At 39.2% G+C, this 12,479-nt stretch overlaps 1 protein-coding gene across 2 annotated transcripts in view; it reads left to right on the top strand.

Moving 5' to 3' along the window:
- MAGI2 (membrane associated guanylate kinase, WW and PDZ domain containing 2) overlaps positions 1-12,479 on the top strand; it is a 703,939-nt gene that overhangs the window by 626,605 nt on the left and 64,855 nt on the right. For both annotated transcript variants that reach the window (XM_014308028.2, XM_005423532.3), the window contains 3 exons: positions 1,435-1,526; positions 7,837-8,029; positions 11,021-11,269. In XM_014308028.2, the coding sequence (XP_014163503.1) occupies positions 1,435-1,526; positions 7,837-8,029; positions 11,021-11,269 (534 nt within the window). The remainder of the gene's footprint in view (positions 1-1,434; positions 1,527-7,836; positions 8,030-11,020; positions 11,270-12,479) is intronic.

Here is a 12,479-nt window from a genome sequence, read left to right as displayed (position 1 = left end):
AAAGGTAATACTTTTATTTTACCAATTGAAATATTTGTGATTCAGGCTCACTTTCACCAATACAGATTGTTGAAATAATGCACTATGCCATTGTTTACAGGGGATTTTTTATTGCACAGTCATAGTATAGAGCCAGTGCATGTCTTTCTACATCTGTCTTTGCAATAATACCTGACTGAAACTAATCAGGCTTTAATCCCAGACTACACCTGGCATGTGCCAAATTCCACCATTTATGAGGTGTCCACTGATGGTTCTGAGGGGAGATCTGTAAGTGAGAGCTGCTGAAGTATTTCAGCCACCTGTAATCCCTCCCATCCTGAGGGAACAAGGCACAACTGGAGACACTTATGAGCAGTTTGCTGAAATAAACTTTGTCATCCCTTTTTTCTGTTGGGGTCAGCAACAAGCTAACACCGACCAAAAGCTTTTGTGTCACAATGTATAGACCAGAGTGCAATCCATAGGAAAGACCATTCCTGTCAATCACTGTTTTAGGTGATGAACTAAAGCATCTCTGAGCATGCAGATAGCAATAGTCACAACAGACAACAGGCAACTTCTTAGTCCTCTAAATGCTTACAGTTTCAATTTATAATATTTGATACTATTATTATTATTATTATCCCAGAACACTGTGTTCTTTCAAGTGAAGCTAAAGACAATTTTATAAGAAACTGACTTTTAAAAGACTCTATATTCCTCAACTGATATATTACAGGACATAATATATGTCTAAAGACAGGTTAGGCAGACATATGGAAATGCAACCTTATTGATTCACAAAGCTGTTGAGACTTTAATTGAGTAGCATTAAGGAGTTCAAGTTAATGATGTTAGCTTTCAATTTAAACTCTGAGACTGAGATGTTTATAATGATAATTTTCATCAAAACTCCTTATTGAGGGTACTACCTGGAAGTGGAATACTTAAAAGCTTCATTACATAAAAAGACACATATATATATATATATATATATGTGTGTGTTTGGAACTTAAATGACCTGTAATGATTTTCATGTTTTGTGAGTTGGACTGATGTATCTCTGTCTCCCATTTCAGTTTATTCTTTGTAGGATTTAATGAACTGCAGGGAAAAGACAAATTAAAGACCGGAGGTGGATGAGCAGCAGTCCATTATACAGTCAGTTTTAGAAAGAAGACACATTTTTAACCTCTATTTTGGACAGACTTTTCCATACTGGTCTTCTGTGAATGTATTCTAGTTTGACTTAGTTTATTCTACTGAATATAACCACCCTCCAAGAGACATCTACATTTTCAATTCTCCTCCTTGTCTGTGCCCATTTGTTTCCACCAGCTCCAACCAGGATGCCATTAGTCATGTGCAATGAACACAAGGTGGGAGGGGTTGGTGCAAATTCTCAAGATAAGAGCAAAATGCTTTGCTCAATGGGATTTCTCTTTAAACCAGGTCCCGATTACAAGGAGCTGGATGTTCACCTTCGGAGAATGGAGTCTGGGTTTGGCTTCAGGATCCTGGGAGGAGATGAGCCTGGGCAGCCTGTGAGTTATTTCTTCTTGATTTCCCTTTTCCTTCCACATTCTATAATCTGTGTAAAGGTCAGAAAATATTACTACATAACTGAACCCAAATGAACACCATGTTAAGGCTGCAAGTAAAATTACTTTTATTCATCTATATAAAAACCCAGAACTCTCAGGTTTTTCACATCTGAGAATTAAGTTAGAATAAGAAGGCATTAAGGTGGAAACAGAGCATCACTCATCCCATTACTGCAGAGTGTGACCTGGCATCTCTTAATCTGGACTTTTCAAAATCAAGCAGAAGGTTCCAAAAATCCAATTCTGTAAGACCATCCATATGTTGTTGTAGAGTAGACAACTCGTATGCAAAATGTATGTGTGTGGTTAAAAGACACAGTCAACAATGCAGTTAATTTCCAGAAACAGAAGACCTTACCACAAAGTGATAGTCAGTGTTCCAGGTTAAATGACAACATCATGTGAGGCAACAGGCATAAAAATGATAGCTTTGTACCATTAGGAGGGAGGCACCCCTGTAACCAAATAACAGGTAACAAAATGAACATAGATAGTTTGCTAATAAAATATAATATAAAATAAATCTTATGCACAATATTTAAAAGAAACAGTGTAGAAGCCCAGAAAATAAGGGTCAAGTGTGCGTGACATACCACAAATGTATAAATATTTTTATAAGTTACTGATCTATCTAAATGCTATAATTTTGAGAGCAGGCAGAATTACCACTCTCAGAAAAAACTCAATGGTGTAACTATAATCTGACAGCTAGGACTAAAGTCAATAATGATAGTGCTTTACTGTCACAATTTTAAGCAGTCTGAATCTTGTGTTACTACATTTCTGAGATAATGTATAATTAATTATTAGATTTGCGTATTCCCTAGTCAATAATTTATACATTCCATATTCAATTTAATACAGAATAGTATATTTTTCATTCAAGTCGTAAGGTTAACCAGCACATGGCTTTGAAAAACAAAGAAGCTCTTATATTTTAAAATTGTCAACATCTGTCAAAGTACTGAAAAATCTTAACAGTTTACTGATATCTCCCATAATAAGAAAAGAATGCAGTGTATTCTAAAAAAGATGCTTCAAGTGCTGTTTGAAATTCAGTCTAGTTTAGAATAAGTGTTTTCAATGGTTTTTCAAATGTAAAGTATAGCTGCTCAGAAAGACTCCAAGAGAACACTGCTTCATCCTCTACACTTGCAGTGTGCCTGAGCCCCCTCTGATATGTAACTTCCTTCTGTGGAACATGTCCCAGTGCACATAAAATGAGGCCACTGAGCCATCATCTGCACATTCTCCAACTGAGCATTTTTCCTGTCCCTTCTGGACAGGCCAGCCAGTATAAGTTCTCAAAGCACACATACTGGGTGAGGCCAAAAAGGAAATCTCTGAGGTGTTAGTGGAAATGTCCCATTTTATCTTTTTAGATTGTTAGGAAATGGCACTAGAAAGGCATTACCTTTAAGACCAGGCTGGCTGGAACTTTGAGCAACAAGGTGTAGTGGAAGATGTCCCTGCCCATAGCATGGCAGGGAGATTGGAGTTAGAGGATTTTTAATGTCCTTTCCAACACAAACCATTCTATGTTCTAGGAAGATTTGGAAATCTCCTTCTATCTGCTCTGGATAGTAATGTCTAATGGCATTTCCTATCTCCCAGGAAAGTGTCCCTGGCTACAGGGCTGCCCAGTATTTTGTGATAGGCTCTCTTGGTGTCTCCTTTAGTGTTTTTTCATTACAAATAGATAATTAAGCAGTCACGGACTAGGCGTCTGACTGGCTCTGCTTGTTGGAGGTTTATGACAATCTCATGGGGGAAAGTGCAGCTCAAATGCCTTATCTAAAAGATTATTATTTATATAAAACTGAATTATGTCAACCCAAAGGACTAAGAGAAAACTCATGTAGAATATCTGATATTCTGGTAGTTCATATCCATAATACATGCCAGAGTTGTGAGAGACTTGAGTCTCTCAGTCTGCTCAGCAGTCCAGTAGAAAAGAAATTTTGAAGCAAGCTTTTTGCCCTGCAGCTACATGCATTGTGCACTGAAGTAATACAGAGAATCAGGTCTTTCTAGTGTCTCTTCAGCAAAGGACTGACCTGACTTTACTGTCTGAAGTCAAAGAGCCATAGCTGGATATCAAGGGCAGAGATAAGCACCTTGCTATTTTTGGAAAGCAGGGCCAAAAACACTGCCCTCTGTGAACCACCCTCTAACACATTTCACTGTCCTGTTGAACAATTGCTCTCAGCCTGCCTTTAGCCTCAAGGTTGCTATCTCTGTTCCATGGTTTGCACATACAAAAGCATTTTTCCCCAAGACGTATCAATCCAATCGGCTTTACGTGTCTTTGCAAACATTTCTCAAAGTCCCCAGGAGTTAGGAAGAGCCCAACTCGAAGCTGAGGATTGTGCAAGGCAAAAAGAACCTTCTTAGAATTAAGTGCTGCAGTGCTGAGGTTTTCAATTCTCACTCCCTCGCAGTTGTCCATCTTGTTTTCACTGCTCAGATTTAACACCAATAAACACAACAGATGTACTCTTTTTAGTGTCCCTCTATTTCGTATTCAAAGTACAAGACTTTTTAACTCTGTTCTCTCTCCTCCACTGCTTCCCTGCCCCCCATGGACAGCCCACCTGCAGCCTCCCATTCCTTTCACTCCAGAAAAGCAGAAGCAGTTTTTGCCTGTTCTCCAAACCCCTGCCTTTCCCATGAAACAAGAACTGAGACGCTTTGAAATTTTTATTTCAGCTCTCCTGCTGTGCCGTCAGGTAACACGGAACAAAAGGAAGCTTTTGTCTTTGTGGTTTGATATCTAAAAAGAAATATGGATTCTTCAGCATAAGGCAATAACTTTTTCAAAGAAGCAGAATCCAAATAACACTATTTTAGAAGGATAATACCAACACTATAGAGGGACTGTAGCTTAGTTGCCTTCTAGTTATATCAGATACTTGGCACCTTAGAAGGAGAAAATGCTGCTGTACTACTCCACTTTCCATATTTGTGAGCGTAAAAATACTTTTGAAAGGAAATACTTAAATTTACTGAGAAATTTCAAATATCAAGACTGTGAGTTGTGCTCTCAAATCTTGTAATATTGCACTACAACAGCTATTTATCACATCTCCCAGTAACTTGAAGATTTAGAGATAATCTCTGTTATGGTGAATTATAATATTACTGAAAGGTTGCCAAACCACATAAATTGGAACTTTACTGAAGTTGCAAATTGCTGTCCCAAAGGGGAGATGTATTTTGCATATATTTGTGCAGCTCAAACTCAGAATCACAGGAACATATACATAATTTCTCTAACAGCTTTACCTTTTCAACATGGACAAACTGTGATTTTTCTCAAAAATGTCCACAAGATATATGTTGTATTCTTTTTATAGTCAGTGCCGAGATATATTCTCAGTGTCTTTCTACATTTCTAAGACATAGAGCAAAATGTTAAGATAAGGCCATGCCTTGGGAAGTCGTATTTTAACAGTGATCAGACAGAGTTCAGGTGATTAGCTTGGATTTAGCCATCACTGACACTTAATATTAGGTGAATCACCCTTTATGTGTATATACATAAATTTTGCTATATGTCTGTGATGCTACTGTATTATGTTCAGAAAAACTAAAATACAAATTCAGATAATTACCAAGAATCACAAAGAAAGTCAGTATCAAAGCAGATTAACCTGTATAAATTAATAAACATCAGCTTTAATTTCAGATTAGACTCTGCCACAATCATCCTAATCCCACAATTTGTCCTGTTTAATCTCAAACAATAGGAGAAACTTTTCTTTTTTCTCTACAACACAGTCTTTATTACTTACCTGCCATCATCCTTCTCATCACGCATTCAAAGCCATCTCATGCGAGTATGGAACTGCATTTGAGAGGTAATATAATCCTGATATGTATTTTTCCAGTTTGTGCTTTACATGTAGAATTGACAACTATTATGGCAGCTTCTCAGCCATGAAACAAGAGCAGATAATGCATAAGAGACAAATTCAGACACAGAAAATGAAAAAGTTATCCCAAATAATATCCCAAATAATAGATATAGTGGCCATCATCTTGACAAACACACCTAGCTGAAGTGTTTAAGGTATGACTCTATGCTTATGTTAGGAATCCAACACTGAGATGAGTAACACAATCACATTACATGGTGGACATGTGAAATATCAGCAATAATTACCTAGTCAGGATCTAGAAAGAGTTTTTCTAGTTTGCTTTGTATACCGATGACCTACCATGCTATGATCTGCATTTTGTTTTTACAAAGGTTAAAGATGCTCAAATTGTTTAATATTTTGCCAGAAAATTATGAAAAAACTGCAAATGTTCAACAAAGGAGGAAGCCAATCCCTACAATCTCCCAAACTGTAGCGGTTATAATCCATCTCTTCTCAAAATAACTAGGAAGAAATTCTTACTCATGTGAGATGCCTAATTTTCAAATGTTTTGAGAATACTTTGTGGATATCTAGCTAAAAGTAGCCTTGGAGAACTTTTCTTCTGTCTGATAAAGGAGCATAAATTCATATTTCATGGTTGAATTTTGCACAAAGTATTTTCCAAAGATTTAAGGTATACTTTTTCACCATTTGAAGAACAGAATGGAGAACCTGAAACAGCCTCTCTGGCCACTCAGCCTGGCACTGCTTAACAGGATCCCAGGAACACCAGAAAGCAGGAAAAAGCTGCATCATGTTCTCTCTTTGCTAAGTTTTGAAAGCAAAAGTAAGCCAAAGGGAGGTGAAAAACTGGGGAAAATTCTCCAGGCTCCACAGGGGATTTCATTTAGACACTATGCTGAGATACTTGCAACTCTGCAGCTAAGACCACAAAAAACGACAGGCCCACCTGTGTGATTACCACATCTAGCCTTTGCAATTCATCATGAAAAGCAATGCTTCATAGCTTTTATCTTTTATTATTAAAAGCAGATTGTCACATGGCATGTCATATCCATCATTTTATGCTCACTCTCAGACTGAAAAAGAGAACAGAAAATTTGAAACACGCTCTGTGAATGCTTTAATATTCTTTCAAAGAAAGCAGGTTTTGTTTGAATCAATCTCAACTGTTCTACCAGTTATTCCACGGGGAAAATATATACATCTTCTTCTGAGAAAGAAGATGTGAAATTATCTGCATAGAAGGTGGAGAAAGTCATTACAAGGTTTTGGACAGATTTTTTACTAGTTTATATGTCCCATACAAACTACATTTAAATATCGATTTGGGAAAACAACATCTGCCCAGAACAAGCTGACATTTTTTCCTCTTTTTTCCATTTTAACCAAGGAGTGCCTGAACAATCATTCATTAAGAGTAATAACATTTAATATAGTACTTCTTTTTCCCTAAAGAGTCCCAAAGCCAGCTCTGTGTAGTGGGGTCACTTCCACTGCTGACCTCAGGTATACGACTCCAAGGGCTTAAATCACACAGCAGTGAAAATCCTTTGATGAGAAATAACCAGACTTGATAATTTTAAATAAAAATATTCTTACATGGAATTAATCTTTTTAAGTCTTTGTTATAATGTAGTCTATAGAAACTCAACACTCCTCAGAGGCAGATTATCTTGATTTGAACATATCAAGCAGAACTCAGAGTAGGATTCTCTGGTGTATCTCTCCTGTGCAGGTAGGAAACTGTGGTACTTTTGGGGTCCCCTGGATGGAGGAGAAATTGATGTATTTGACTCTATGTTCTTAGAAGGCAAATTTATTATTTTATGATGTTATATTATATTATATTATATTATATTATATTAAGAATGCTATACTAAAACTATACTAAAGAATAGAGAAAGGATGCAGACAGAAGGCTAGAAGATAATAACTAAAAACCCATGACTCTCTTTTCAGAGTCCGACACAGCCTGACTGTGATTGGTCATTAAGTCAAAACAATTCTCCTGTTGAATAAACAATCTCCAACCACATTCTAAAGCAGCAAAACACAGGAGAAGAAAATGAGATTATATTGTTTTCCTTTTTCTCTGAGGCTTTTCAGCTTCCCAGGAGAGACATTCTGGGCAAAGAGGATTTTTCAGAAGATATGATGGTGACAGGAAACACCTTACCTTCTTACCAAAGACAAGGAAGCATCTTCAGTCATACCCACAAGAGGACAAGAACAGCTTTGAGACACACAGAGCTCTTCACCCGTGCTAAATCACTAGCTTAATGTCACAAGAAAGAGAAAATCACTGCAATATTCATGTCACTAAATTGGAGGCTCAGTGCAATTTTTGTTTCTTTGCTGCCTAGATTCTCATTGGAGCAGTGATTGCCATGGGCTCAGCAGACCGAGATGGCCGTCTCCACCCTGGTGATGAGCTGGTGTACGTGGATGGGATTCCAGTGGCCGGCAAAACCCACCGATACGTGATTGATCTGATGCACAATGCCGCCCGAAACGGGCAGGTGAATCTTACTGTGAGGAGAAAGGTGCTACCCACGGGTGAGTGAAGGCTGGGAAAGGTGAAAGGAAAAACAGATCCCAACGCTGGCAGCACAAACCGGTGCTGTTATAAAATAATAGAGGAAATCAAAGTGAATGTTTGTGTCATTTTGAGGAATGAATTATTGTAAATATGTGTCCTTTGTTCCTCTGACAAAAACAACTGAGTGGAAACATACTGGCAACCCTGGTGTGGTGATCATAAGTGCTCTGGGTTTGTTCCATGCTGTCTTGGTCTGTGTTGTCTCCTTTTGTCCACTTTTGGGACTAAACACTCACCTAAGTTAAAGCCATTTGAGCTGACTATGTCAATAAGAGAAAGGCTCAAAGACTGTTAACTGTTTTAGGGCAGGAGCTCATTTCACTCTTATGTGTGTTAAAAGCCCATTTCTGGTCTCACTGATGTCATCTGGAATTCCCCACTGAACTACAATGCAAGCTGGCTGAAAATCTTCTGTAGGGCGCAAGGGCCGGATTCTTCTGTCAAGCAGACATATTCAGAAAATGAACCTAAACCACTACGAAGTATGTGTAGTAAATTAGATGTTTAGACTAACTCAGTCTCAATTGCTGAAAAACATCAGAACCTTGAAAAATGTGTGTGGCAGCATCTATTAAAGCTTTAATGGGAGAATTTGATGACCTTCCATTACAACCATTGCTTACTTGAGGAAAGAAGTCTATCTAAGATCTTTTAAAACATTTTTGGTGAGTACACCTGTCTGAGGTACCAGAAATGAGCAAAACCACATTCCCAGCCTGTCCTGTCTTCTGCCTGCCCGTGCCCTAGATCCGCTGTCACTGCCTGCGCCGTTCCCCTTCGCTCCTGTGCCAAAAAAGCCGCCCTCCCACTCACCTTCGTCTTCGCAGTCCCCCTCCCACTGCGGCACCGCAGCTCCCTGCCAGCCGTGCTCCTGCAGGACTGACTTTCTTCTGTTACTGACTCCAGAGTCCTCCAGCCAGAAAGGTGCCCCCGCGCCTGGTGCGACGCCCCCTCGCAGCTCCCCCAGCGCGAGGAAAATGGCCAATAACCAAGGTAATGACGCCGAGCCCTCGCCGCCAGCACCGCACGCACCGCAGGCAGGGCTGGCACTGAGCAGTGCCGGCCTTCCCTGCTGCTCCTTAAATATTAAAGCTCTACCAGACACTCTGGGCTCCTGTGCGGACAGTAAGCAAGCTGGTAAAACACCTGAAGTTATTCTTGGGCCTTGGGAGTGCCACACCAGGGAGTGTGGCGTGTAGCTCATTAATGTTTGAGCATTTCAGGAGCTGAACAGGGTTTTAATGTGGTGTGTTACAACATAAGCTTTGTGGAAGAATTTAAAACAACTGGTGTTGGGCGTGACTGAAAAATGCTATGCTGATACATCAGGGCAATTGATTTCATGGGAATTTCTCACTAGCATGAATGTAGACAACAGAGGGATCTGGGGTTTTCCTTACCTGTCTGTAGCTGATATACGTATCTGAGCCCTCACCTGGAATTACCATTTTGTACATATACTTACCCAGATCTGGAACAGAAAATCACAATTCACAAGATCTGGAAAACAATTTCATTAGAAAAATATGATTTTTGGATTGAAATGCCATTTTTTCACAGGCAGGAGCAAAATGTAATTTTTCTGATGAGTATCTATTGCACAGTTGACAGTCAAATAGCCATTTAAGCTTTTCCTCCTTTATTATTCTTTTCCCATATTTAATGGCATTCAATTGCATTCTTTCATGGCCAGGCCAGATCTTGGTCATTCTACAGGGTAAGAGAATTTCTTTTCTGTTGCAGCCATACTGACATAAACAATATTCAGCCTTCTGAAACATGACAGCCAGAAAATGAGAACCCTCTTGTCGCTGACTATGGCATTTAGTTGCAGATTTGGTTCAATAACTCTTAGAGATTTTCAGGAGTATAATAATTGTTTGTTTTTCTTCCTCTGTATACTCTCTAATTACCTTATTTCATAGTTGCAGGACTACTAAAGGACACACCTGACTGAGGAAACAACAGCTTGTCCTTGAATGCTGTTTATTTTATTAATATATACACACACTGAAGATCTAATTTGCAAACTCTCTACCTAGGATGTATGTGTATATGTGGGAGCTCCTCACATGTTCAGTAAAATTACTCTGCCACTCTTGTTGCTCCAAACAGAAAACATAATACTTACATTTATCTGAAATTTCTGTATTAAAACTGTCAATAAATGCTGATTTGTGTAAACAACTTAGATCTGCAAAGAATATAAATCTTTTTGTTCCCATCTGGAAGTGTAGATTTACTGTTTTCAATTGCCAAAATGTTCACACTAAAAAATGTGTAATCCCACAAATTTTAACTTGTTTCCTGTTCTTGTTACTGTAAAGCAATACTCAAGTGTACATGGACTCCATTTTCACTTATGCCCTTTTGAACTTGCCAAACAAGAGCATCTCCAAACCTTTAAATGACCACTGCTTCTGCCATGACACCCACAGAAAAACTACTTGCGATGATTTTGCATTGTGTAACAGCTCTGCTCTTTGAACATTTTTTGAACCAGCTAATCAACTTGTAAGAAGAACATTATGCAGCTAATCCTAATTACTCTGTTAGCTCCCTGCTTAAATTCTTGTAATCCAAACACAAATAATTTTTTATTGGATTAGACAGTCACATTTTCCTCTTGATGACAGATCTACCAGCAGACAAGGGAATAGTGCTTGGTAATGGTTTTGCAATCCAGATAGACACTGTTTCTTACTTTCCTCTCTTGTAGCTAGTGTAGCAGTCAGTGTTCACGCTTGCTTTATCTGATTGCCCTTGAATGCTCTGCATAATTGTGTAGATTCCTGTCTCTCTGCATCTATTACAGCTCCTGGTTTAACACTTGGGGTAGTCTGCTCTGTAGACAGTCAGCTGTACTCACATTGCATTAGCAAATGTACTGCAAGTCACAGAGCCACCGAGCAAGTCAGGCCGTGACACTGGTGTGATTTATGTTGCAGGAGAACCTTGCCCAGAGAATGGCAGAAGCCCAGGCTCGGTGTCTACGCACCACAGCTCTCCAAGAAGTGACTACACAACCTATGCCAACAGCAATCACGCCGTGTCCAGCAGCACGGCCACGCCGCCCGAGGGCTGCGCGTCGCACAGCCTGCAGAGCAGCGACGTGGTCATCCACCGCAAGGAGAACGAGGGCTTCGGCTTCGTCATCATCAGCTCCCTCAACAGGCCCGAGTCTGGCTCCACAATAAGTGAGTAAAGCAGTTTTTCAGTTCATGTTTCTCTAAGTTTGCCCCAAATAAAATAAAAAAACAAACCCACTGTTGCTATAGGACATGAAACAACACGAGCACACACATTGCTGCTTTCAAGGTGAAGAAAAGGGAAGTTGATTTTCTGACTCTAACATTTATAGTTTTCTAAAAATGACAGTGAAAGTATCACCTCTCCAATGACACTGGACAAACTAACAGTCTATCAAATTTCTCTTCCTCTATGAAAGAATGCAATACAATAAGTTATTTATAGACAGTGTGTGAGAAAGTTCATTACAAGAATGTAAACATCAGAAGGCTTAGAAAATCTTAAAAAATCAGGGTGACACCCCACACCAATAGTTAATTTAAACCTATCTGCTAATAATTTATCACAGCAGAGATTTAAACTGAAGATGCTCTCAATGTTTATTCAGAGGCACTGCTTGTTTTGTCTTCAACAAAACCAAAGGTTATTCTGGCCTCTGGAGCCCTGCACTTCCCACACTTCTTTGGCTATCAGAGTAATAGAGGACTCACTCACAAAGTAGATTTTGTCTGTTATTGTGTCTCAAAGAGACACTGTAAGTAGGGTTATGTAAATAAATTAGTCTCCTACATGCAAATGAATTAGACTTTTTTTAAAAAATCAAGATGAAGTTCAGCAAGTTGAAAAAAAGCTTAGATCACAGCAAACCCTATGACAAGAGCTGTCCAATTATGGGACTGCAGAAGCAATTGGAAGTTAGGAGAACTTGTTAGATGCAGATGCAGAGAGGCTGATTTAACTGGGGGGAGTATAGACAGCATAAAAATTACAGCTGAGTATGGGGGATAGGTATATCTCTCTGTACTCAGTAGTACTCTGGTGGCAAGATCTGCAGCTAATAATTATAGCTCACTTTCTGTTCAGAAAACTTATTGTCTCTGTGGGTCAATTTTATTGCTTTAATATAGACATCTGGTGCCACTTGAGCTGTCCTGGGTACATCTAGGAAGAGGTCAGGCAGGTGTGACATAGGACCTACAGGAGACTCAAACCCAGGTAGTGGCAGCTGAGGCCCAGGGGCACCGTTGGGTCTTTCCAATGACATTTAACCCAATGAGAGCTGAGCCTTCTGGAAGAAGGAAGCAAAAAAGGCTTTCTATTGAGAGACATCCACATGCCCCATCAAATAAGGCTAACCACAACTGAAAAAACAAAAGT

Source organism: Geospiza fortis, unplaced genomic scaffold (genome assembly GCF_000277835.1).
Source record: "Geospiza fortis unplaced genomic scaffold, GeoFor_1.0 scaffold424, whole genome shotgun sequence".
Taxonomy (NCBI): domain Eukaryota; kingdom Metazoa; phylum Chordata; class Aves; order Passeriformes; family Thraupidae; genus Geospiza; species Geospiza fortis.
The sequence above is the reverse complement of the archived record's forward strand: the minus strand, read 5'-3'. Positions and strand labels throughout refer to the sequence as shown.